We start from the raw sequence: 26,847 nt of genomic DNA, 5'->3' as shown, positions 1-26,847 counted from the left end.
CCGGAAGAAATGCCTGAGCAACCTCAGCTTGCTCTTTTCATTAACGACTCTACTCTGAGCTCCTCACAGGTAACTGAGCTCCTCACCCGATCTCAAAGGGTGCTCCCAGCCATCTTGCGAAGGAAACCCATTTTGGCCGCTTGTACAGCTTCTCAAAATATTAGCAGATTGTGATAAAGTTAATTATTTTCCATACTGTAATGATAAAACTTGAACATTCATATATTTTAGATTCATTGCACACTAATTTCAGGTCTTTTATTGTCTTAATACAGATTATTTTGGCATACAGCTCATGAAAACCCCAAATTCCTAGCTCACAAAATTAGCATATATTATCCGACCAATAAAAGAAAAGTGTTCTTAATGCAAAAAAAAAAAATTATGTCTGTTATGCACTCAATACTTGGTCAGGAATCCTTTTGCAGAAATGACTGCTTCAATGCGGCGTGGCATGGAGGCAATCAGCCTGTGGCACTGCTGAGGTGCTATGGAGGCCCAGGATGCTTCGATAGCGGCCTTTAGCTCATCCACAGTGTTGGGTCTTACGTCTCTCAATTTCTCTTCACAATATCCCAGATTCTCTATGGGGTTCAGGTCAGGAGAGTTGGCAGGCCAATAGAGCACAGTGATACCATGGTCAGTAAACCATTTACAAGTGAATGAAAATAAGTTTTAAGTTTTATCATTAAGTTATGGAAAATAATGAACTTTATCACAATATGCTAATATTTTAGAAGGACCTGTATTTGTGATATTGTTCTTTCGGTCATTACCCAGATCTCATGACCATACGTAAGGATGGGAACATAGATCGATTGGTAAATGAGTGCTTTGGCCCCCAACTCAGCTCCCTCTTTACCACAACAGTCCAACACAGTGACAGCATCACTGCAGACGCAGCAGCTATCCATCTCACAATCCCTCCGTCCCTTACTTGTTAACAAGAGTTACACCGAGATACTTGAACTCCTCCACTTGAGACAAGCACTCTCCACCAACCTGAAGAGGGCAGTCTACCTTTCTCTTGTGGAGAACCATGTCCTTGGATTAAGAGGTGCTGATCCTCATCCCGGCGGCTTTAGACTCGTCTGCAAACCGCCCCTATGCACGCTGAAGGTCCTGGTTTGATGAGGCCAACAGGACAAAACTATTTGCAAACAGCAGAGATGACAGACAAAATGCATAAAGAGGAATCTTTGGCATGGCATCTAAGATGTGCTTGAGTTAATATTTTTCAGCCAATTATTCTGACTCTATCGAAGGGGTGATACAGAGATACGCAAGACGAACCACCACGCACATTCCCACTCTTTCCTAATGGCAATTAGAAATGTCCAATGAACATGCAGGTTTTGAACTGTGGGAGGAAGCCTGAACAAAGCCACGCAGACTCAGGAAAACATGCAAACACCACAAAGAAAGGTCCTGGTTCGATACTCTGGACCCTCTTAATGTGAGCCGATGGTGCTACCCAACACAACACAGTGTTGCTCAAATTTTTCTTTAATAAAACACAAATCCATCAAATGAATTGATCATATTTATTATGACATCAGCAGATTAAAATACATGTTTATTATGTACATATATGCAACAAGGGTGTTTGATAAAGTGCCAAATACATATTTGTTTACAAAAAACAAAAACATAAATTTGTGGAAGACCATCACACCTGCTGGCCTGGTCCCACAGATTCATTGCTTCGTGAAGAGTAGCCACCTAATCTGGAGGCTGCATTGCTCAGTGCTGGTTGTGGGACAGTTTGGCACAACTCAGGTTACAATGTCACAATGGCATAAACACTTGGTGTGATAATTTTCTTTTTTTTAAACTCTCGACAAGACTGAACATCGACAACATAGAATACATCAGCCTTGTAAGTTTCCACTTGACGAGAACAGTCTGTGTTTTATTTAGAAATGGGGTCAGAAATCCAGCATTGTTGCTTTAGGGTAAGGGAGTGAGGGGCTTACACAGTTTCTTAACCACAGTATATGAAACATACTGCTCATAGATTGAGAAGGGTTTTGTACTAAATATAAGACAGCAAATTACACTTTTCTGGTCATATTTTTTTAAATCTCTTTTTGGAATTATTTTGAAATTTGCACTTGAGTTATAATGGTCTAGGTTTGTGTTATGGTCCTTATCAATAAAACAATAGACAGTGACCAAGAGACAATGCGTGACAGTCTATAACAGCTGCAAAACACGCACACACTTATTTGCATGTACGAATTTCAGCATTTTTTTTTCTTTCATTTGTATCCAGGAGCTACAAAGCGGTTGTTTAAACCAGTCCCCCAGTTTTATTACTGTTATTTCCCCATTTATCCTAAACGGCAGTGATATACGTACTTACACAGGGTAGAAGACCCTCGTTTCTCTTACTACCGGATGACCATCTTCCTCGGGCTGTTCAGAAAAAATCCTGTTTCCCATCTTCAGTTCTTTACTGTTGGTGCAAAATATAGCTCTAAGGATGAGAGTAATTTGACCTTCACATGGTAAAGCAGTTAGACTGCATTATCTGGAAAGACATACATATTTCAGCTTTTTTGCCTCTTTAAAGCCCCTCTTCTGCCTTTAAGAACCTCTCTGGCCCCTCATCATCTCTCTTTTACCCATTTCACTCAGTGACCCTGATCATTTGTCTATTTAGCTAACTCTCCTCTTCCTCTGGTACTTCATCTTCTTCACCCTCCTGAGGTGCCTCTTCTTCCTCCTCTGCATTCTCTTCTGCTACTACTTCCTGCTCAGTTTCCTCGTCTATACTGTCCATCTCAGGTTCCTCCTCTTTAGCTTCTTCTGTGTGGCCTTCATCTTCATATTTGCCTTCTTCTCCTTCACTTAAATTTGTCTCTGTCTCCTCTTCTACTTCTGCATCATCATTCTCACCTTCCTCCTCCTCCTCGTTTCCCTCTCCTTCAGCTTCCCTAACTTCATTCTCTTCCTCGTCTACCTCTTCCTCAATGGCTTCATTGTCTTCCTTTGCTGATTCATCTTCTTTGCCATTGATTTCCACTCCTTCTTCTTCACTATTGATTTCTTCTTCTCCTCCTCCTTCTTCCTTCTCCTCAAGAGCTTCCTTTATCTCCTCTTCATTTTCATCTTCCTTTCCTCCAGTGTTTTCCTCCTCCTGTTCCTGGATTCCATTTTGTTCACTGTTGTGGTTCTCCTTATCCTCCTCCTCATCCTCAGCAAGGTTCTGATCATCCTCACCTATTCCCTCCTGCTTCCCATTGCTGTCTTCGCACATGGCTTTCTGGCCTTCCTTGACGCCTCTTGCACAGCCACTGCTCCTTTTGTATATGTTGTTGTGATTGTTGTATTCCAGCTCCTCCAGTGTAAGTTCGAATTGGAAGCGGTCATGCTGGAGGTGTCTATCGGGGGGAGGCGAAGGTGATTGAGGCATAGTGGTCAGGTACCACTCCCTGTTCTCCTCTAAGGTGTCCAGGATTTCCTGGGCGTCTGGGTGTACCAGGTCAGCCCACGTCTCCCATAGAGGGTGTACAATGTAGTCAATGAAGCCCACCTACAAAAGAGGGAATGGCATAAAAAAAAGGATTTCACACTTGAAGATATGCAATAGAGTGCTAAGAAAAAGGCTAATTTTGTAAAAAAAAAAAAAAAAAAAAAATCAAGTACAGCTTTACTTTTATCTTTAGAGCTGACAATGGGCAAAATAATTGCTTGCTTTTTGTTGCCTTTTGATGACCACATCAACATGAAATCCCTGCACTTACTATAAGAAGAGTGAGGTTAAACGGAAATCTATAGAAGACTATAGGTTCATCAGAATACAATGCTCAGCATAGGTACCGCACAGCATTCCTATATGGCACCGAGGACCTATGCGGAGTCCCACAAAACTTTGCATGACAGGATGGACTGAATTATATAAAAATAGATTATTTCTTCATACAACTGTGTGTGACACATGCAAATGTACACACCATCATATTTGCTTTTATATTTAAGAGCGTCAGCCATTCACTAAATCAGTGTAACTTGTGTCTTTTCCTATTATTTTTTAGTCTATATTTTGCAGTTTGAATAGCATAATTATATGAATTTCTGTCACGTCCTAACCTCATTATGGCAGACGGCCATGTCAAAGACTATAACCTTTTATGCAGCAATGATGCAACACTGACTTGTTTAACAGGAGAATTATGAAAAAATATATATTTTCTCTTTTAAAAACATGTCCTGTGTGGGTTATACCGTACATTTGGGTTGTGTCTGCTAGTAGGTGAATCTCCAACCCAGTTTCAAGTGTCTGTAGTCCTGGTTTTTATATCAAAGATACCTATACTTAGCTCCAGCCTATCCTATATCTAAACAACATCCCTGTGTGAAAGTTACCCCATAGCATAATACTACCATGTTTTACCATAGGGATGGAGACTTGAAAGCTCCGATTTAGTCCCATATGACATGAGCATCTCCATCACATGTTAGCTGAATCTCCTACTGCTGCTAACAGGACTGCTGATGATTTCCTTTCAACAGTGTCTAGCTTATTGTCACCCTTCCATAAAGCCCAGCTTTGTGGAATGGATGACTCAGCTGTCCTGTCAACTTTTAGGGGTTAGGTCAGGTCACGGATGCTCTCTTTGATGTTGGTTTTAGTGGACAGCCATGACTTGGTTGGTTTTTATTTATTTCATAACCCTTCCCATTTTAAGATGAGCAGTAAATAGTGGTGTGTGAGATAGATGTAGATTAATATTGACTTGGGTGATACTTTTTGCCAATATTAGGGGGGAGGAGGTCTTGTATCAGCATCAGCAGGCAGATGCATGCATTCCCTGATTCAGTAGTGCATTCAGCAGCGATGCCTTGAGATCATCTGATGTATGTTTTTCCCCTACCTCCATTTGCCATTTATTGTGATATATTTTGTTAGATTTGTTGATTAATGCTTCTTCTTATTTGAAATTGAGATTAGTGTAACATTTGTTATTGTCATTTATGGGCCCAAAAAAAAACTAGGAGCAAAAATCGAGGTTCGGTTAGCCTAATATTAACATAATCGGTGTTGGCATTGACAAGATCAGTTAATCTTTAATGTGAGATGTCCAGAAGCTGGAATATTTGTTAGTAATAACAATAGTTGCACTCTAACTTAACTAGGGGGATCAGAGTTTGATTATGATTCTTTAAGACATGTTGTAGACTAACATGCAGAGGTGGGAGATGTGGAGCCATCAAGTCATCTCAATGTCATGTGTTTGTTCTGCTCAGCCACTGAACCAGGTGAGTCCATTATGTACATTGAATTAAATAGTGCAGATTGGACCAATAAAACCAAAACACATATTAAAATTTGTGTTTATTTCATGTTTCTAGGTAAGAGGCAAAGAGAAGCAATAATCATACAGAAATAAAGTCTTAATGCTTTGACTTCAGATTGGCCTCTAACAAGAAATGCATTTGAGATATGAATAACTTAACTTTTTTCTAAACCATTGTTCCATAAAATCTTAAATTAAAATCAACATATTTCAGAACCTGATTTGACACAGTTAATGTGTACAATGTATAATTAAAAGTAGCGACTTAAATGAAAAAGAAAATACTTTATATCATAATATATATCATTATTGGGGAGAAATCCATAATTAAGATATAATCTTAAGTCATTATCTCTCCCCCTCAAATACAGGTAAGAATTGCAAAGTAATATTTAAGATTTACCCTTAGTCTATGCGGTTTAGGATTTCTGTTAATACTATTTTATTCAATTAATACTGCAAAAAATAAATTATCACAGTTATCTCAGATTAAAGTTTGAAAAATTAAAAATAGCCAAAATTAGCTATCTCACCAGTAACTAACATTATTTCATAACATTAGAAGCAACATGCAGCTGGAGTTTTACCTGACTCTTTTCCACAGAGGCAGTGTGTTTGTCGCACATAGCGCTGATTTCCATCCCCCTCTCTCTTTCTCTGTCGCCCTGTCGGAAGAACTCCTCCATGATCCTCTCTGTCCACTGCCTGTATAACGGTAAGGGTTTTGTTGGGTTGCTCAGGTCTGCAGAGTGGACCATGTTCTTCAGTACCTGCAAGAAAAAAAAAATAATGAAGAAATTTGTAAAATATATACTTAATGTTTTCAATGTGTTTTGAAAAATTGACAGAAAAAAATATTGGAATTTAAGTCACTGAGATGGAGAAATAAATTGATATTGACATCTCACCTGTATTCTCTCTGTGTAGTGATCCAGCAGCAAAACGCCTGAACTCGTCACTTTCTTGGTTTCTACCATGGTCTTTAAGTCGGCCAGCAGAGTCATGTGTTTGGACATGTCTGTGGCTAACACCTGCAGACCAAAAAAGATTCAGTTAAATTTTAACATTTTCCTACTAGTTTTAGTAATTTGACTATCTTTATCTTAGACGTTGACTTTTTATTCTACCACTTAATCACTATGAGTTGCTGTTTAGAAAAAACTTAGTTATGTAAAAACAAAGGATACCGTCAAATTATTGTTTCTTTTCTGAAAAAACTAAGTGTAAGGAATTAAATAATAATAATAAAAAAATATATATGTATACATATATATATATATCTTAACTACTAAACTTTAAATAACTGAAATGCACAACATCAGGTCAAAAGTTTCTTGTTTGTGTACAAGGGTTCAAAAAAATCTTCTAAAAAGCTTATCTATAAAATGTATTTAAAATGTAATAAATCATATGGCAAAAACACCCATTTAAAAAAACAATCCCGCGCCAAATACAATATTTTATCAAATCTTTGTAGAAAACCTATCCAAACAAAGACTGATACATGATATAAAATCTATATGCATGTTTTGTGTAGTTTTGTAGAGGCCCAAACCATATCAATGACGAGCTTGCGCAGGGACTGTCGCTGTCTCTTGGTGAGGTTTTGGAAAATGTCACAGTTCTCCTGATGCAGGAGTTTAAAACCTACAGCCAGATGATGGTTCTCCAGGACTGACTCATCATTGTACATCAGTGCCAACTCTGAGTCTAAGTGCAAAGAGGTAGGTGATACAAACAACAGTGTGACAAATATGCACAACCTAGCAATGCATAAGCAACTTACTGAGGCACAAGCTGCTGGCTTTGTGCATGAATGGTGTACTCACTGGTGTTGATGAGGAACTGGTTTGAAACTCCAGGATGGTCCACATCATGAATAGCTGCAGCAAACAGAGCAGCGAGGATCTCCAGATCGGTGAAGGCAGCCTGGTTACACACAAAAAATGTTTTGCTATATACTAAGAAATGTCTGCAAATTTCTGACTGTTCAAATAATGCTTAATAGATGTTTGAAAAAAAATGCACTACATAATCAACTAGTGGACCAATCTTATTTCCTACCTTCCAAATCCAGCATACTTTATAACATACAAAGATTTAAGATTGGAAAAAACTGCTGTAAAATGTAGCCTTACTGTAATCTACTGATGGCTAATTAACAATTCCCTTAACCAATGCAAAGACATATCTTCATTGTGGAAACAAGTTGACCTGAAATGCAAATTCTGTACTCTTTGGCTAGCTGTAGAGCCAGTGAATCCAGAAAGCTGTTGGTATTATTTTATTTTAGATTGCTTCCTTCCAACATTTTAACCAGTTACTGACTGTTCTAGATATAGGGTGTAGTAAATAACCTTTGGTGTTTGAGTTAACCAGAAAATTGCTGCATGAGCTCAGTCCATTCAACCAAAAAGTAAAACAACAGCAACAATATTAAATGGAAAAGTTTACCCACTGAATGCATAGCCAACACTCCTGCATAGACAAGAATCTTCTTTTAAATAGAGAGCTTAGACGTCCTCTGATTCAATCATTAACCATCTGACGATACTGTCAAGTTTAGTTTTCCCCATCATCTGTTTTTTTCCCAGTAAGGCTGCATAATTACAATTAATTATAACAGCAAAACATTGATTTGATTTGATTGTTTTCAATAGCTAAGCCTAATTATCAGACATTTTCTTCTTTACTATTACATGATACATCACTTTATTAGCTTAAGCCTCGCAGCCATTGTCAAAAATTTCTGGATATGACGTATAAAAATTACAAGTCTTAAGTTGCAATGATGACTCAAATTCGATATGCATATATATATTTTCAGAACATCCTTGTAAAAGAGGATTTATTTCCTTTTAAAATAAAGGGTAAATAAAGTAATATATTGTGCTGCATCACTTTTCGGGAATTCTTTTTATGTCATCATAGATCTTGAAGAAAAAAAGACACATTAGGGAAAAATGTATTTTTCCCTAATGTATAAAAAAGTGTTTATAAAAAAAGAATCATGAATAATTTGAGCACATATGCTATGGTCCTAAGTCGGAGTATTTGAAAAGTTGACAAACCTTTAAATCTGTGTTCAGCAATAAAAAAAAAATTTTGGGAAAACAACACATACTGTAAATCATCATCACAGTGTGAGCTTGAGGTCAGGCTAGTTTAACATAGTTTATTTACATTTCTGACTAAAGCATCTGACAAGCAAACGCGTACTTGTTAATTTACTGAGTTATTAGTTTCAGTTGATTGCCATTAGTGAGCTATAAAAATAACAGGCTCTACACTTAGACATGCCCACTCTTGGGACTTGTTTCAGGAGAGATTAAAAACGGATGGATGCTGCACCAAAGGCAGTCTTTTTTGTTTTTTTCTTTTTTTCTCAGGGGAAAAATGTAACAAAAAGCTTTTTTGTTTAGATATTATGCATAGAAGACTGACAGATCAGTGTTTGGTCTGTAAGGGATATTGCTAATTCAAATCCCAACAAAATAGTAAGAAAAAGTCTTAAATCACATTAAAAAATGTTTAACTTGAACAACACAATAATATAACATGTTTCAAAAACACAATAAATACCCCAAACAAACAAAAAAATATTTTTATAGCAACCTACATTCAAATCTTCCAGGATGTTTTTTTTCTCTCTTAGTTTCTGCTTTCCATTTTCTCCTGACATGTTCACTAAAAAACTGTAGCATCCTGCATATTTGTCATGTTTATGGGTGTACAATAAACCTACATCCAGAGCAGGTGTGGAGAGGAGGACGTGTGTAGACTGGGCAACATCTGCTGCATGGAGGCTGTTGTGGTAGGCTACGTTTCCATGGTAATGGTCTTCTAGGGTCATCACATAGGTGACAAAAGTGTCAACGGGGATTCGAAACGTCTTCAAGAGCTCCCGCTCCTGTGGAGGGAGGCAGATAGGAGACAAAGTTCAAAATAAAATTGTACATTTTAAAAACTCATAAGGATAGAAGAATTTTGCAGTTCTTGCTGCTTTTTACCTGGAAGATGGCATACATGATGCAGCTGAGGGGTCTGTTATTGGAGAACTCAGCTACTTTGAATATATTAAAACTCCATTTGTTTAAATCCTCCAGTTCCTGTTTAGTACCACACAGGAATACAATTATTAAAAGCCATATTTTTTGACATTTGTAGTGTTAAACCAATGATTATAGTTCAGGGTTTTTAGGCTAATGTCTTTAGATTTTATTTCTGTGGGGTGTCATTTGTGCAATTGAGTTATCCAGGCTGCAAGCCACACCTTGGCAAGCTCGTCCTCATGGTCTGTGTTGACCCCAAAGCGAGGCATGGAGGCGCTAGACAGGCTGGAGCTGTGAGACAGTTTCCGCACCCCGCTAATGTGACTCATAGATTTGTCTTTAAGTGTCGGAGAGGGGATTTCCATTTCATTCTGTTTGTCTGTAAGTGAGGAAAAGAATATGCATCACCTGTGTTGAATTCATTTATCAAAGGTGACGAATGTGATGTCGAAATAAATCTTTTTCTGATCCAACTCACCCAGAAAAGTGCTGGATATGTATTCCGACACCTGGTTCCCAGAGCGGCTCATCTCTGATAAGTGAGAGAGTTCCCTGTTCAGCATCCTCTTAAACTTTAGCACAATAAGGAGAAAACAGAGATGAAAATTGGTCAGTATGCTTTCTTCATATTATCAATGTACCTTACTAAGAATCAATTTATGGCTCAGAAGGAGAAATGATCAACAAGAAATAAATGTTGCAGTAAAACGACTAGGGAATTATGAAGAAAAAGCATCCCTTAAGGATCCTCATAAATAAGGATTCCTTCTGGTTGGTCAGTATTAGTTAAAATACAAAAAAGAAGGTTTTATATCACAGATGAAACCAGATTTTATACATAGACGGTAAAAATAATGTTGATCATTTTCTAATGGACAAAGTTTTACCATTTTCAGTCAGTTAGCATAAAACTTATTTCTACCTACTGGACAGGAGAACAATGATAAAATGATTTCATTTTAATTTTGTCATTATCAGGTTCACTTCCAATTTGTTTCCTTAGAAGTTGGTATGAACTAAAGTATTTAAGAAAATAAAACGCGCTAGGGTTCTTTTCACAAGCTTCTCACATACATGACTGTAACTTTGTAATATAGAAAGGTAAGAAGGCTGCCTTGCTCACACCCATATTTACAGTTCTGTCTGCGTAGTTTCTCAGGGTTACTTTATGGGCACTCTGAAACATCGACTTTGCTGACCTCAAAGCGACACTGCATAACACCAGGGGACACTTGACCTGAAACTCTAAGGTTTAGCCCTTCTAAAGGCCACTGAAGGCACTCCCCTAACAAAAATAAGTTGGTATTAGACAGCAGACCCTCTTTGAATCAAGAAATTAAGAAGTCGTGGAGATACCTTTAAATTCAAGGCCACATTAGCTCTAACTGACCTATATAACTACTCTATGCTCCTCTTGAGTCTTACACAGAGAACCTAAAATACACTATATTGCCAAAAGTATTTGCTCACCTGCCTTGACTCACATATGAGCTTAAGTGACATCCCGTTCCTAATCCATAGGGTTCAATATGACGTCGGTCCACCCTTTGCAGCTAGAACAGCTTCAACTCTTCTGGGAAGGCTGTCCACAAGGTTTAGGAGTGTGTTTATGGGAATTTTTGACCATTCTTCCAGAAGCGCATTTGTGAGGTTGCACACTGATGTTGGACGAGAAGGCCTGGCTCTCAGTCTCCGCTCTAATTCATCCCAAAGGTGTTCTATCGGGTTGAGGTCAGGACTCTGTGCAGGCCAGTCAAGTTCATCCACACCAGACTCTGTCATCCATGTCTTTATGGACCTTGCTTTGTGCACTGGTGCACAGTCATGTTGGAAGAGGAAGGGGCCAGCTCCAAACTGTTCCCACAAAGTTGGGAGCATGGAATTGTCCAAAATGTCTTGGGATGCTGAAGCATTCAGAGTTCCTTTCACTGGAACTAAGGGGCCAAGCCCAGCTCCTGAAAAACAACCCCACACCATAATCCCCCCTCCAACAAACTTTACACTTGGCACAATGCAGTCAGACAAGTACCGTTCTCCTGGCAACCGCCAAACCCAGACCCGTCCATCAGATTGCCAGATGGAGAAGCGCGATTCGTCACTCCAGAGAACGCGTCTCCACTGCTCTAGAGTCCAGTGGCGGCGTGCTTTACACCACCGCATCCGACGCTTTGCATTGCACTTGGTGATGTATGGCTTGGATGCAGCTGCTCGACCATGGAAACCCATTCCATGAAGCTCTCTGCGCACTGTTCTTGAGCTAATCTGAAGGCCACATGAAGTTTGGAGGTCTGTAGTGATTGACTCTGCAGAAAGTTGGCGACCTCTTCGCACTATGCGCGTCAGCATCCGCTGACCCCGCTCCGTCAGTTTACGTGGCCTACCACTTCGTGGCTGAGTTGCTGTCGTTCCCAAACACTTCCATTTTCTTATAATACAGCTGACAGTTGACTGTGGAATATTTAGGAGCGAGGAAATTTCACGACTGGATTTGTTGCACAGGTGGCATCCTATCACAGTTCCACGCTGGAATTCACTGAGCTCCTGAGAGCGACCCATTCTTTCACAAATGTTTGTAAAAACAGTCTGCATGCCTAGGTGCTTGAATTTATACACCTGTGGCCATGGAAGTGATTGGAACACCTGATTCCAATAATTTGGATGGGTGAGCAAATACTTTTGGCAATATAGTGTATGTCTGATCAGTTAAGTATCATAACTTTTAGCTTAGTTGCCTCTCCTGTTTAAGGGACCCTCAGACTGCCGTAAAGTGGAGCACTACTGTAGGTCATATAACCAAGTGAAGGATCCAAACCTCTCAAGAAACTTAACCAACTTTTTGAGAAGGACAGCCTGCATGGAGCATTGATCAAGGCCAAAGTGCTTTATATAGACCTGAAAATCATTTAGTATATCTCAAATTAAGATAGTACTTGGGTCAGAAGTTCTGCAGTTTTTCCATAAGCAGCTTTCTCATTTTTTTTTTACAGTCATTGTCATTTGAAAGACCTATTTGTGCCCAAGCTTTAATCTACAGGCTGATTAGCCACAATGTTGCTCAACTACATTTACACAAGGTTATTCCCTTATGATGTAATCTGTTTTGTGAAGTGCTGTGCTCTCCTCTGCATTCAATAATAATGATGTCTTCCTATCCACACTGCAAACTTTGCTTTGTGTGTTACTTTTATAGTAATGGCTTCTTCCTCTCTTATTGGCCTTTCAGTCTATTTTGATACTAGAATTATTTCCCAGGCTTTACTGACACTGTCTTCATTTACCACCATTACTGTTTAGCTTTTGTTCTGAGTTCCATCTTTATGAAATTTATCAAAGCGAGTTGATATTTTGGACACAAAATCTGACTCCTTTGTAAACGAGCTGATGGGTTAATATGTCCAAGTCCTAATAATTGCCATGAAGTAATTAGATACATGAAGAAACCGTACCTATAGAGATTCAAAGTACACATATTATCGTCTGCCTGATGAAATGAAAGCTTTTTTGTTTTTGTAATTTTTAAGTATGTCATGCAAGAAGACCACGTGTTTGAGGTGTATCATAAAACATATCCATAATTGTGCCTCTTTTAAACTCCACTTTTCTACGTCGACGGTTAAATAGGCTGAGGCATTATCATCTGGGCTTTTGGCAAAGTTTAAAGGCAAAGTAAAAATATGATCTTTTGTTATCCTCAAATTTTATAAATAGAAACAGCTGGGATAATCATAACTGATCTAAAATATTAACCTTTTTCTCTGATATCTTATTTCAATTGCATTTTGAGTGTTGAAAAATCTCAAGAAAACAGATACACTAGTAAATATTTGTGGTAAAGCTTTCGGAGACTTTAAATTCTTAACTCCAAAAAAAGAAAACATTGAAATTAATCTTGAATGACACTCTTTTACATACGGTATTTTGATTCATGATATGTAGGTTGGACATCTGATTCTGAAAGATATTCCTACCTTAGTAGAAGCCATTTCGCTGACAGAGCGGTGGGTCTGAATGGTTTCCAACTGGTCCAAACACCAATCTAACTCTTCCAGAGTGTCTAAGGCCAGCTGCTGGTACTGCTGATCTGAAAGTGTCCCCCTGGGGCTGGGGCACACTCCACCTAAGGGAGATCTCCTGAAATCACAGCGGCTACTATGAATCAGAGAGAAGGCTAAAGAAGGGTCTAGTAAATGGACAGTTGTTTACAACCTTAATGTTTTTTGGGCAAATAAAAAACAGAAATAAAAGACAAAAACATCAAAATAAAAATGGGTAAATAAATATTAGAGCATTATTCTCTATTCTAGAGCACCAGGAAACCTGCTAATTGCAGATAATTTCTCAATTAGAGGCAGCTAAATGAAGGTTTTCTCTTATTCCAACTAAACATGATAAAACTTTTGTTGTTGAAAAAAAAAAAAAGCTGAATTTATCAAATAGGTCTATTTCTATTTGGCTAAATGACCAAAGAGCAAAATGTGGCTGGTTCTAATGTCTGTTTTTTGTTGTTGTTGTTGTTGTTTGTAAATTGAATACACATCGTCTTTCTATGCAACTTTGTTTCTTTTTATTATTGTTGCATGATTGTTGCTCTGAATGTTGCTTTTTATACCCTTGGCCCTCCTGACCAGGTCACTCTTAAAAAAGACAATTTAATCTTAATGTGTATTTTGTAACCTTTTAAATTAAGTGAATAATAATAATAATGATAATACTTTGGACTTGTAATGCACTTTATATTCAAACAAACCCCAAGTGCTACATAGTAAAACAGGTAAGTGCTAAAAAAAAAAAGCCTTACATGAAGAGCATGAGAAATAAAAAGTAGAAGAAAAGATAAAATAATCAAAGACAATAAAAGAAAAAAAGGGCGGAAGAGTTCAATTAAAAGCTCTCCTAAAATGGTGGGTTTTAATAACAATAATATTCCATGGAATTTACATTTTGATGGAAGATTCATTTATATGAATGTGTTATTCATATAATAAATTTATATAAATGAGTGGAAGTTATTTGGCGCTTCACTACATTGTTTGAAATAAAATACTCTTCTTATAATATCAATAATTTTTGGAAAAGCTTAGTTCTTACTTCACTGTAGGTGTAGAGACGTTGGCAAGGATGGTGAAGTTGCTTCGTACTGATCGCAAACTTGCCAGTACCTAAATCATTAGAAAAAATCACTATGTAATACATTTGTAGAGAAAAAAAATTTACATTTTCGCATAATTTTATGACCTTTCATATTTTGTCAGACTCACTTGAGCAAAAGGTGTGACAATGAAGTCTTCTGCTGTATGCCTTTTATAAGGAGAAACGGTTAAGATATGGATAAACACAGAACAACGGAGAACTGTACAATCTCTAATCTGTTTTTGTTTAAGCTCACCCTTCACTAACAATGGAAGAATTACGGGAGACGGCTTTGGGGGACATGTCATAGTCAGAGTCAGATCTGTAGAGGAATGATTCTCTCCTCTGGCCCTGAGGCAAGGAGGTGTACAACGTTCGGCTCGGACTCTGGGAGCCAAGAGGGGTGTGAGCTGGAGATATGCCATTCTCTGCTTCACAGCTAAAATCAAAAGAAAAATACAGAAAAGGTTTAAATTGAAGAACAATGTGTATTTTGTTATGTGTTTAATGATAGGATACCCGTCAGTTTCGGCTTGTGTGATGGAGATACGAGGAGGGATGCGAAGAGGAAGCGTTGTGGGACGTGACATATTGCTCAGGATGTCAGGTGAACGGGTGCGATCTCGAGGGCGGAGCCAACAGGGTACCTGGCAAGACAATAATGACAGCATTGTGATTAAAATACAATACAAATATGATATTCTTTGAGACAAACTTCAACCACTTATTCTTTGATTTTAACTCTGTTTATGTGCCTAATAAAGAGAATCTAAAAAATTACCTCAACAAAATATCTATCTATTGGCTCTATTTCAGAAACTAAGCTTAGGCGTTATCTTTTTCTTAACCATGAAGTGTTTTATAATTTCTAATGTTTCCAACCTAGATTTTAGAAAACATGTAACAGACAGTGCCTTGCAACTGTGCTCAAACCCCTTTAAATGTTTACTCATGCTGTTGAGGTGTTAGCACAAACCTTTATTATCTGCGATAACAATTTAATTCAGTTTATTTATATTCAAAACAAATGTAATCTCAAGGCACTTTACTGAGACAACTCAACCAGATCATACAGTCAAACTTGTTAGAAGTTTTTTATCTAAGGAAAACCAGCTGATTGCCTTGACTCATTAACTCAACATCAATTCCTCACACCAAGCATGCATGTAGCAATGGTGGAGAAGAAAACTCCCTTTTAACAGGAAGAAACCTCCAGAAGAAACAGGCTCAGAGGATGAAAAAGAGCACATACAGCTATTCATAGTGAAAGGACAGGACTACTCTGAAAAACAGGTGAATCTCCAACCTCTATAAACAAAGGTGCTGATGGCAGCAGCCCAGCTGATATTTCTCTCCAGGATGGTGTCACAGCAACACAGGAACTGACCAGATGATGTTATTATCACAAGGAAAAGCAAATAGTACATAAAGTTTTGGGTGGAACTTAACAAATACTGCAGAATGGAAGCATAGAGATAGAATGAACCAGAATAATGAAAAGTGGTCCCCATGTCTTCCAGCAGTCTGCATAACTATAGCAGAGAGAGATAACTTTGGATAAGTTCAACAGAATCAGAACAATCTAAACCCAGTTTAGATCCTATAGTTCCCTCAGATGCTACCTCAACTTCCAGAGATAAAACAATCATATTTAGAGGGGTGCCAATGATTTTATTTTTAAAAGAGTCAATCTAGTTTACAAAGAATTCCATAAAATCATTACTGCTAAGGGCAGGTTGAATGGTCAATTCAACACAGCTATGGCTCTGAGTGAGTTTTGCAAGTCTATTAAAAATAAATCTAGGATTATTATTATTCTCATTTATTAAAGAGGAGAAATATGCTGCTCTAGTTTAACACCACACTGTGTTCATAAATGTAAGCTGAAAGAAAGCTAACACAAGGACTTAAAAAATAATTTTTATTAAAGCGGAGAATGTAGTGTACATATATTTTTTGGGCCATTTAGTCAAATAACCATGATAAATAAATAAAAAATCGAGTTCAAACAATTTCTTTTTATATCTCCTATCATGCCTGCCGGTATTAATTGGATCTCAGAATAGATGCAGCTGTTCTTTGGACCTTAAATGTTTCAAAACAGTTTCAGGAAAAACATCAGGCAGGTCGGAATTGATTCTTTGCAGAAAATTAAAGCAGAGTGTAAAACGACATCCTAAGCTTTACTAATCTCAATAGGTTGTCTTTAATCGATCAAATGTAAATAAAAAGTGTATTGCATAATAACAAACGTACCAGGGCTAAACTAACAGGCTGATTACCACAGATTCCTGTGGTATCTTGACATGCTGTGGAAATTCACAGCTTACGTGGAACAATAACAGGACATCTATTGGTCATGTAGTCTACAAAGTTAGCTTTTATGCTAGATGGAAGTCATTACTGAAGGAAAGAAGAAACTAAGGATATGTGAAAGCAGGTGCCTTGAAATGCCACAACTGAACTAACAATGCAATGTCAAAACAAATATTGCAAAAGAACACTCAGACTGGTTCAGCTGAAGGTTTCTTCCTTTAAAAGGAAGTTTTTCTCTATAAAGTGCCTTGAGATGACATATGTTGTGAATTGGTGCCATGTAAATAAATCAGTATTATTTCAGTGTTCAAGTTTGTCAAAATAATGTTGGACCCTTATTTCCTTTGGTCCCCTCCCTGATCTGAACAGTAATGAAATGTTTAACCACATGTCATCATTGAACTGCTGGTTTTCTAGTGGTGCCCTAAAAACTAAGGTTAAAGCTACAGCTCTTTCACCACTAAAAACTGGCCTACGTTGATAATTGACAAATTTTGGGGGATAAACATAGTCTGATTCAGAGAGACGGCATCCCTGCACCTTAGGATGGTGCAGCTCTTCTTTCTAGGAATCTGGCCAAATGTATTAGTCTTCCAAAAGGATGAAGACCAGGAGGCAGAGTACTGTGGCAGTTTACCATACCTCTGTGCAGCTTCTGTACAGTTACCCATCCATTACTGCATCCAGACAGTGTCTTGCCCATGACCAAAATCAAATAAATAAAAAAATCCTAAATAACTAAATCATGATCAAATGGGGAAGGTCCAGAATAGAATTTAAAATTGTCCTTCTAACATATAAAGTCTAAAATGGCAAAACTCCATCTTATAGAGGGATCTGATCACTTCTTAAATCCCTTCCCTCTTAATCTGCATGTTTACTAAAGGGGCCATAGAATTTCTAAAAGTAGAATGTGAGGCATATCTTTTAGTTATATCAGGCTCCAATCCCAGGGAACCAACTAGCAGTATTAGACCGAGAGGCAGACACCCTGTCTACTGTTAGGGCCAGGCTAAAAACTTTCCTGTTTGACAAAGCTTTAAGTTCAAGGCTGTCCACATATAGCAGAATATGTGGAAATAAACAAGACATTTTTACAAGGCTGTGGCTTTCAGCAGCACATAAACATGTGATACATCCCTTAAAATTAATTATCCTAAAAATTCTGGACAAAGTTAAGATTATATAAGTTCTACTCTTTAAGCCTGCATGTGTAAATGAAAAACAATTTACACTTCATATTCAGCGCATTACGCTCTACGGCGAACATTGTTGTTCTGCGTCACACATGTGCAACCAGTTTATATATTTGGCCAATGGCCATACAGCGTATTTAAAAAAAAAGCTCAGTGGCATAATTCAATGAATACCGCAGAATCTGTCGATTCATCTTGTAGTGGTGCGTCAAATGCAACGTAGATTCCCATCCAATTAGATTGAATTTGGTATTGATTTTTTTTTTTTTTTTTTTTTTTTTTTTTTTTTTTTTTTACAGTGTCCTGTCTGGCAAGGTGGCAATAAGAATAATTGTCTTGATGCCAAAAGGAGCCCAACAGATTTTACTTTCACAAGTGTAGCGGTATCGCAATTGCCATACCGCTCCACTTGTTTCATGTATATAAATTGCTTTATTATAATTATGCAGGGAGTTTTACAGTTCATATGGACACTGCAATGTAAGTAGAGCAGAAAAACAGAAGAAGAAGAAGGAAAAAGAAAAAGAAAAAAACAGGACAAAAGATGAAAGAAAGAGGAGATAGGAAGGAGACAATGACAAAACATTTTCAGTCTGCTTCAACACCTGTAATGAGATGGAGAAAAAAGAAAAAAAAAAGAAAAAAGAACAGCACAACCAAAAAACATGGTACGAGATATACAATAAAGCAAACACCTTGAAACTATCACTAAAGTAATATTATTAAGTCTGACATGTACTCTGTGTTACCTGAAGATATGAATGTGGGGTTTCTGTTTGGAAGTGAATCTCTAAGTACCTGAAGCCTAGCACCTGTAGTTGTTTGTGAGGGTGAACTTGTGCATGTAAAGTTTTAACCATAGAAAAAAATGCTCAATAGTGGTTGTGGAGAGCCGGAGAGGCACACCCCCCAGAGCACTGAGTCCAGCGCCGGGAGACCCAAAGCCCCAGGCGCCCAAGGGGACCCCAGAAGCGAAGGCACCAAGGCGGGGCCAGCCCCGGAAATCAGACCCCACCAAGGCAGGAGGAGAGACAGCCACGAGGAAGCCCCCCAGCCACCGCCATGCCGGCGCCCCGGGGAGCCGCGGGGACGAGTCCGCGGGCCCCGCCGGCAGCCGGCCACCCCGAAGTAGGGCCGGGCGCCGAACACCAGCCCCCCCACGGCGCCGACCGAAACGCCCCAGCCCCACAGAGCACCGAAACACGCCCCGCCCCCCAGCACCAAGCCCCGGCGACCGGCCGCAACACCCACCGCGACCGCACCACCCAGGAAAACACTAAGACGGCCCCGCCCCGGGGCCCAAAAAAAAAAAAAAAAAAAAAAAAAAAAAAAAAAAGAATTTGGTATTGATGACGTGAAAAATAATAACGGTAACTCCATTGAAATGATTCAAAACTAAAGTAACGAGCCAATTTTTTAAAATGTAAGAAGTAGAAAGTACAGATATTTGTGTAAAAATGTAAGGAGTAGAAGTAAAAAGTCGGCATAAAAATAAGTAGTAAAGTAAAGTAAAAATATCAGAAAAATCTACTTGAGTACAGTAACGAAGTATTTGTACTTCGTTACTTCCCATCTCTGAATATTGCCCATCCTTTTAATATGATCCAATAGAAGATCTTCCATGATATAAGATGATGAAAACAGGAGGTTCAGAGTGAGTACTGGTTAACACGTGTTGTTATCTGCACTTCCTTTTACTTTACCATGCTTTTAAGATGTGACTTCTAAATGGAGTTAAATTGGAGACTGACAGAGAATGAACAGGATGGGCTGACTGTGAGTAATGCTTTGTGGTTCCTTTAAGCTCAGCACCCTCCAGGTATGTTACTGTGACCATTCTGTCATTGCATACCTGGAGACTTGGAGAAAGTCTCCTGGTTCGTCCTCTGCGCAGCTCGGCACCCAGCGTGGCCCCAGACGTGTAGGATCGGCTGTAGCGAGATGACTCCGCCTTCTCCCCGACATCTGTTACATCTAATTCATTCCCCTGTGAGAAAGGAGGGACACAAGGTGAAGAGAGAAGGAGAGCAGAAGCAAGTAGACAATTCTCTTTCACAGGTTGAGCAAGAACAAATACATCATCAAATACAAATATGAGCTCATTTGTTTAAGAGTAGGAAAGGTTCAATAGATATGTACAAATTACAATCAATGTGTGTATGTGTATGTGTGTGACTTTTAATGTGTGAGGCATTGCATGTGTGTGTGAGAAAGGGCCTCAACAGACTGAGTTCTAAGAGGCTGATCTGCACTGCAGCACCGTAGCAACAAAACACTGGGGGAATGGTAGTAGTTGCTAGGCAACAGTGCCGTGTTGCTTTTGATGTCGTCCAGACCCAGATGTGGATAGATGCTCTCAGCCACCTGCATGTACAGTACACACATACACACCCACACACGCACATTAGCATAATCAATGACTGGGCATATGAATAATGCATGATCTGAAGTCCTTCAGCCAAAGCATCACCTTTGAATAAGACGGCTGATTTACACTCATTTAGCGGGAGCTCATTTATACAAGGGACTAGGACCAAGTGGTTGATGCTTAGTGAATGGAAATTTGAGGATAACTACTGTATCCCCCTTGTGGTGAGTTATAGACCTAACAACCAATATTCAAAATTTTGGTCTAGCAGTTTCTCCAAGAAAAAAAAGTTCTTCTGAGGAGCTGAAAGGAAATGGACATTTACTCAAAAAAACAAAATCTCTGCCTCTTGTTTGTTTAAGTACGAGCCAAAGTGTATAAAGTGTACAAATAATGGCAAAAGGAAAATAAGTAATGAGAGTTAGACATACTGCTACTTTAAAGAGAAAGTTTTTGCTGACTCTCACCTCCAAAGCTCTTACTTAAACATATTAAACAAATGGACGGTTGATGAATGAAAAGTACATATGTAACAAATTGTAGTCATTCATGAACTATTTACATGTCTCCATAAAACTAGATAAAATGCAATACATTAAAGCAAGTAATTGAGCAGTCCTTGTTAAAGCTCCCCTTCCACCGGGAAAAGGGGGGGGGGGGGGGGGGGGGGGTTAAGGTTCAAAATTATGTGCTACTTTTACTGTGAGGGATTTTTGGACCATTGTTTTTCATTGTTTTTGAGAACAAGCTCCTTTAGTCCTTTAGTAGAGATCTCTTTGGTTCCAACATGTGAGTAATAGACAGCTACTGCGGTGTCTACATAACTAGGCATGTTCTAATGTGTGCATTAACCAAGAGCAGTACAGGAAGGAAGGAAGGAAGGAAGGAAGGAAGGAAGGAAGGAAGGAAGGAAGGAAGGAAGGAAGGAAGGAAGGAAGGAAGGAAGGAAGGAAGGAAGGAAGGAAGGAAGGAAGGAGTTACAAAGAATTGTTTACATCTAGTTATAGATGACGTGAGAGATCTTTGACTCATTTACTTGTAAATAAGTTCAGATGTTTATTTTATTTCATGTTCTGCAGAGACCTACCAGCATTTATACCTGGAGAATCAGATTGGACGAAAATAAAAACTCTATGCAAAAAGAAACATAGCCAAGATTCATACCCAGGTCCTTCTTGTGGCAAGGCTATTGGTTGGGAATTCTGTTATATTGCTATTATCATCCTTATATGTCTGAGTTATAGATAAGTATTCTATTTTTTTGCTCTAAGGAAACATCTCAGGCTTTCAATTAATAATGATACACAGCTGGCAGGTAAACAATGCTGCATTGATTATAATGCTCCCATATTTTATGAATTGTATATGAATCTAAATGTGTCCCTCTGACATGTCATAAGACTCTCAGACGTTGTGACGGGCTGATTTAGTATGTTTGACTTAGAATAAAGAATGATAATTGAAGGCTTTTTATGAATATCTATCTAAATTATATATACATATGCTACATCTGATTAACAAAACTTGTTTTAGCCCTTTATAATAAATGCCCAAAGAATATACCCTACAATCCTATGTAAAAATGGCATATTTGAAAGCTTACTGAAAAGACTTTACAACACTGTAAACTGTTTAACTCACTCCACATTAGAAATAGAATGCATTGTATGTTCGGACAGCAGACATAAAGTGATCTCTCACAGACATTATGTCATACACAAAGAGAGTGAGATCAAATTATGGAAGATATTGATAAATTATGTCATGTAACATTTACCTTGAAGTAAAATTGATATCTCTTATGAATTTGCACATTGTGTAAAAAAGATTTATAAAATTATTAATTGTATTAATTTCTACAATAAGTTGTAATTTATCCAAGTGTTTTTGTCAATATCTGTGTTATGTTTCAAATGATATTATATTACATTTATTAAATTATTTTGATCTTGCAAAATATTGTGAGACAAATTTGCTTTAATTTTCATGTATGTGCTTTTTAACTGGTACTGTTACTTGATGCAAGGAAAAAGAAGTATAATTTAACAAAGGTTAAAGCTACAGCTCTTTCACCAAAAATTTGAAAAAAATACATCCACAGAACATATGGACTGTACAATAAATGTAAACATTTTAATGAAGAAATATTGTTAATAAAACCTTTTTTAAATACATTTTCACATGTCCAATTTATATAAATATTACTTGTGGTTATGATGCCAGCGTTGACACAAAAGGATTCTGCACCAATAAATATAGGAGGTTATAGTCATGTGATAGCTCTGAGAAATGGCTTCTTCAAAAAAAAAGCAAAAGTCTGCTTAAGGAAGGAAAGGGCCTCTGAAGCCACATGTATGTTTCTGCTTGTCTTCTGAAATGGTAAATTCAAAGTTTGGTTAAAATTAGCATTGCAAATATTGTTCACAGCTCCTGTAGAAAGTTGTGAAATTGTGCCTGAAAAGTGTTGAAAAACAGAGTGACTCATGCAATTTTTTTGAAAAATTAAAAAAAAAAAAAAAAAAAAACTTCAATCCATCTGTTATAACAGTCACTGTCTACCACTGTTATCTTAAAAACTGTTGATTTTTTAAATTTATATTGTACTTTTTTTTCCATCTTACCTCTTCTCCAGTCACCGAGAGCACGCTGCGGCTCTTCTTCATTCTGATTGGCTCGTTCTGGGCCCCAGGGCGGAGCGTTCCGGAACCCAGGCAGCAGAGCAGGTGGAGAGCCAGGACCGGAGAGATCAGGGGTCACTGCAAGCTCAAACTGGGGTCAGACCGGGTCAAAACCGGCCCCCATTGGAGCTGACTCAGCCAGCAAACAGCACTGCCTGCACTGTCTCCACACCCTGCTCTTCAGATAGATGAAATCGGGAGTTCTGCTTTAAAACAGTAGGGGAGCATCTATCTGCTCCTCAGAGGTTCCAAAATGTAAGAAAAAAAAAACATTTGATCCCCAAAACATGCAAAGAGTAATCAAAAAGCAGTCATCCTGTGTGTATTTCCATTGGTCAGATGCATCTGCCGACCATCAAAATAAAGATCCAAGATAAGTATCATTTCCACAAATTCTTCTCAGCCCTTATCCAGCGTGTAGATTGGATCACATGATGGCTATTGTAAATGAATCCTGCCAATCAGTCATTTGTCAGCCGACCATCCATGAGAATTTAAACGATTCTGCAACAGGTCTCTCCTGACTCTGAGGTTGACTTATCAATGTGGAATCGGTCACTTGGATCCAATCTGGCCTCGGAGATTCTTTTTGGATATTGCTGCCTCATCTGGGACATTAAATTTAAAAATCCTTATTCGATTTGATAGTAGTCATTGCTGGATCTTCTCCCTAAGAAAAGAGAAAATGAAACAAGCATTATTCCAAATGCTAAACTTGATAATCAAACTTTATTATTAAGTTTCATATCAATCAAAACTACCACAACCCTTTTCCTTTCATATAGTCAATTGCTTTCTGTAACTTAAAACAACATAATTTATCTCTTCTAACAACTTGTATTTATGGTGAAGATTTAGACTATTTGCTGATAACTATAGTGGAGTATATTTTCTCACTTTCATATTAAATTTCGGTATGTAACTTTAAGGAAGCATCATATTCGTTGTTTTTATCTAATCTCGTTTTCCAAGATGCTCTTTGGTTTCTTATAAAGATTGGTTGTGTCATAATTAAATGTCATATTTTGACCTTTTATGAGTAGTCTCGGAACATGTCATAGTTCCTTAAAGGTTCCTCAACCTTTTTTTTAAATAAACTTCTTTTTTCTGCATTGGTAGTTCCAATCATAGTTTTGATCAGCAAAGAGTTAAGGTTATATTTAGTTATGGATTGAGACTTTCACTATAATATATTTCATCCCAGACCGTCTTAGTTTTGTTTTAAAATCTTACTCAAACAACTTCTGCATTTGTTATGAAGTGGAAGTTTGAGCATTGCACATGTTATTTGTTTGTTTTTTGACCGGTAATTGTAATTACTTCTTTGGGCATAGTTATGAATAAATAGATTCATTATTATATGTTATATATTAAACTTTAAATGTCTTTCTTTAAACTCTAATTGAATTAAATTCTTTAGTTCCCCTGAAGGATTACGGTTATTGATTGGTATTTCAAGTTCAATATTGCATTGTCTTCTTGGGACAATATCATAAAAACTTTAAATCAATTCTTAAGACTGTTTCCATAATAGAATCAAAAATCAAATTAAGTAGATTTGTCTTTAATTCAAGTACTTGGGATCACAAGCAATTGTTAAGATTATTCTGCAACTGATAACATGCAAAACAACTTGTGAGTACACTACACTAAATTGAATGCTCAGTGAATTAGTGATTCACTTAAAAGCTGCATAACATCAAAACATGTTGTTGTCTGAGGTAGACCTCTCAGAGCTGTACCAACCAGTTTGGCTAATTCTGAGGAGATACTGCAAACACCAGAGCTCTCTGATGTTATATAATTACTCAAAGCAATTGGAGTTGACCTAATTCCACGGGATTGTGCAGATTCAGCATATCAGGGTGGCTCTGATAAAAGACAATAGTGATGAAAATGACTTTTACCAGGGTCACAGAGAACACACCCTCCCTTTAAAAAAGGCACCTTCACAGAAGAGTCAGCATAGATGCACAGAGCGATAACAGGTCTGTGAGGAGAAATCAACAAATGCATAGTGACACAGTGACATATATATGGACAGACAACAAGGAAAATGAGCACATACAGGCATACACACACACTATGGCTGCCACCACTTCCATCTCCTGCAGCTTATAAAACCAAGCAGCACTGCATCAACATGCATCTCAACTACCAACCTGCTGTTCTGTTGCAACACATCCAAATGAAAATACATTCATATTTAAAAAAAAAAGAGAAAAAAGAAAGCTCACTGCATCAAAAAACGACCGTGCATATGTGAGGGCTGTCCTGCTTTCATGTCTGTACACATACAGCAACAAAAAGAGGTGTGTGTATTTGTGTGTGTGAGAAAGCCACACGTGCACACATGCATCCACACACACACGCAGGCTGCAAAATGCAAGAATAAAAACACTCACCTTGATCGCCTGAAGATCAATGGTGAGATGGGCTGGGCCTTGTCCTGCTTGTCTCCTTCCCTCTCTGTCTTCTGTCTGTCTGTCTGTCTGCAGACATTGCAGTGCATCACCACAGCATGAGGAAGAGAGAGAAGGAGGGAAAAAAAACACACGCTCCGCTCTCATGAATAACTGCAGCTTCACCAGCTTCTCTCCTCCCTCTCGATCTCTATTCTCCCCCTGCCACAGTGGTCTCCCCCAGCCATCCCCCACCCTCCACCACCACAGGCTCCATGGAGAAGCCCGTCCACCCTCCCTCCTCCCGCACAGTTTTGTCCATTAATCCCATACAACAGTCTTGCTCCTCCTCTCTCCATCACTATACCCTGCTGTTTTCCTTTTTCTGTTAAAAGGCAGAACCTGTTTTTCTTTTTATCAGCAGCTATTCTATTTGAACAACCAGGCTCCCTCCTTCAAACTCCACACAATAAGCAGGTTTTTATTGATACACACCACTCATCCAAAAATACAATAAGCCTCTGTGTATCCTAGCAGCCTATTCTGTCCTGTTTCTGTGCCCTTTTGAAGCCATTCAAGGACAAATGGATGATTTACGCTCTCAAACGTCAACTAACATGATGAATCAGGGCCAAACATATTATAGTAAATATGGATTTGGGCTGCAAGGTTTAAGAGATATAACATAGCTTTTGATGATTAAACTTACAGTTGCTTGATAACAAGCTGTTTGTTTTTGCATGTTTATTTTGCACAACTGTTGATCTTTCAGTTCAATTTAATGTTCTGTCAGTTCATGACAGAACATTAAATTGTTCAAATCAGATAATTTAGGAGGAAAAACGTTTATACATAGATGCAGCACAAGGGCACATATAAAAAGGAAGAATGAAAATCTTAAAGAAATTATTCCCACTATTTTTGACTTTTTCACATCCTCTTTGCAACCAAAATGTATTTTCTTTGCATTTTATAAGTAACAGTCAAACACATTGGTACACGACTGTGAACTGAAACAGAGTTAAAGTATTAATTTATTTTTACAAATATTGATAAATCTTTAGCCCTCTTTAATCCAATACCCCTTTATTAAATCCAAGGAAAACCATTTTACAACTTTAATATCTTAATTCTATTAATTGTCATTAAAACACATCTGTGTTGTGATCTAATATCTACAATGTTATTATCTTGTCATTATAAAAATAATTTTAGATGTATGCAATTATGGAATTATTTATTTAATATATCTAAATGTATTTGTTTAATATAAATCTTACCTGAACTACCCGGCCAAACATCGCCGAAGGTGGACTGTGCCCCTAAGGTGGAAGAACGTTTTGATGGGACAAATATTTATTATATGTTTGACAACTATGTCCTCCATATAAAAAAAAAAGGA

At 37.9% G+C, this 26,847-nt stretch overlaps 1 protein-coding gene across 3 annotated transcripts; it reads right to left on the bottom strand.

Annotated features, from left to right (window-relative positions):
* Positions 1-1,523: 1,523 nt before the first annotated feature.
* LOC119784687 (cAMP-specific 3',5'-cyclic phosphodiesterase 4C-like) lies at positions 1,524-25,675 on the bottom strand. 3 transcript variants are annotated; one of them, XM_038286876.1, is made up of 18 exons: positions 25,449-25,675; positions 24,951-25,033; positions 22,987-23,713; positions 19,850-19,984; positions 15,005-15,132; positions 14,742-14,924; positions 14,614-14,653; positions 14,444-14,514; positions 13,324-13,501; positions 9,834-9,927; positions 9,577-9,734; positions 9,314-9,412; positions 9,049-9,213; positions 7,133-7,232; positions 6,859-7,013; positions 6,212-6,334; positions 5,891-6,073; positions 1,524-3,538 (listed from the first exon to the last, which is right to left on the bottom strand). In XM_038286876.1, exons 3-18 carry the CDS (start codon positions 23,026-23,028, stop codon positions 2,666-2,668), a joined length of 2,727 nt encoding a protein of 908 aa, XP_038142804.1. In that variant the 5' UTR covers positions 23,029-23,713; positions 24,951-25,033; positions 25,449-25,675; the 3' UTR covers positions 1,524-2,665. The 3 variants fall into 3 exon arrangements, with proteins under 3 accessions (XP_038142804.1, XP_038142803.1, XP_038142805.1); XM_038286875.1 differs by lacking the exon at positions 24,951-25,033; XM_038286877.1 differs by lacking the exon at positions 24,951-25,033 and having other exon boundaries at positions 13,324-13,486.
* Between the last annotated feature and the right edge of the window lie 1,172 nt (positions 25,676-26,847).

This window comes from Cyprinodon tularosa, unplaced genomic scaffold (genome assembly GCF_016077235.1).
Source record: "Cyprinodon tularosa strain WSP-4 unplaced genomic scaffold, ASM1607723v1 ctg231, whole genome shotgun sequence".
Taxonomy (NCBI): Eukaryota; Metazoa; Chordata; class Actinopteri; order Cyprinodontiformes; family Cyprinodontidae; genus Cyprinodon; species Cyprinodon tularosa.
The sequence above is the reverse complement of the archived record's forward strand: the minus strand, read 5'-3'. Positions and strand labels throughout refer to the sequence as shown.

Bases quoted from the DNA above. Each gene is read 5' to 3' on its own strand.
- LOC119784687 (XM_038286876.1), bottom strand. From the start codon at position 23,028: ATGAAGAAGAGCCGCAGCGTGCTCTCGGTGACTGGAGAAGAG. The intron at 14,925-15,004 runs GTATCCTATCAT...TTTTGATTTTAG, and splicing joins ACACAAGCCGAAACTGACGG to CTGTGAAGCAGAGAATGGCA. The intron at 6,335-6,858 runs GTTTGGGCCTCT...TTTGGTCTGCAG, and splicing joins GCAAGCTCGTCATTGATATG to GTGTTAGCCACAGACATGTC.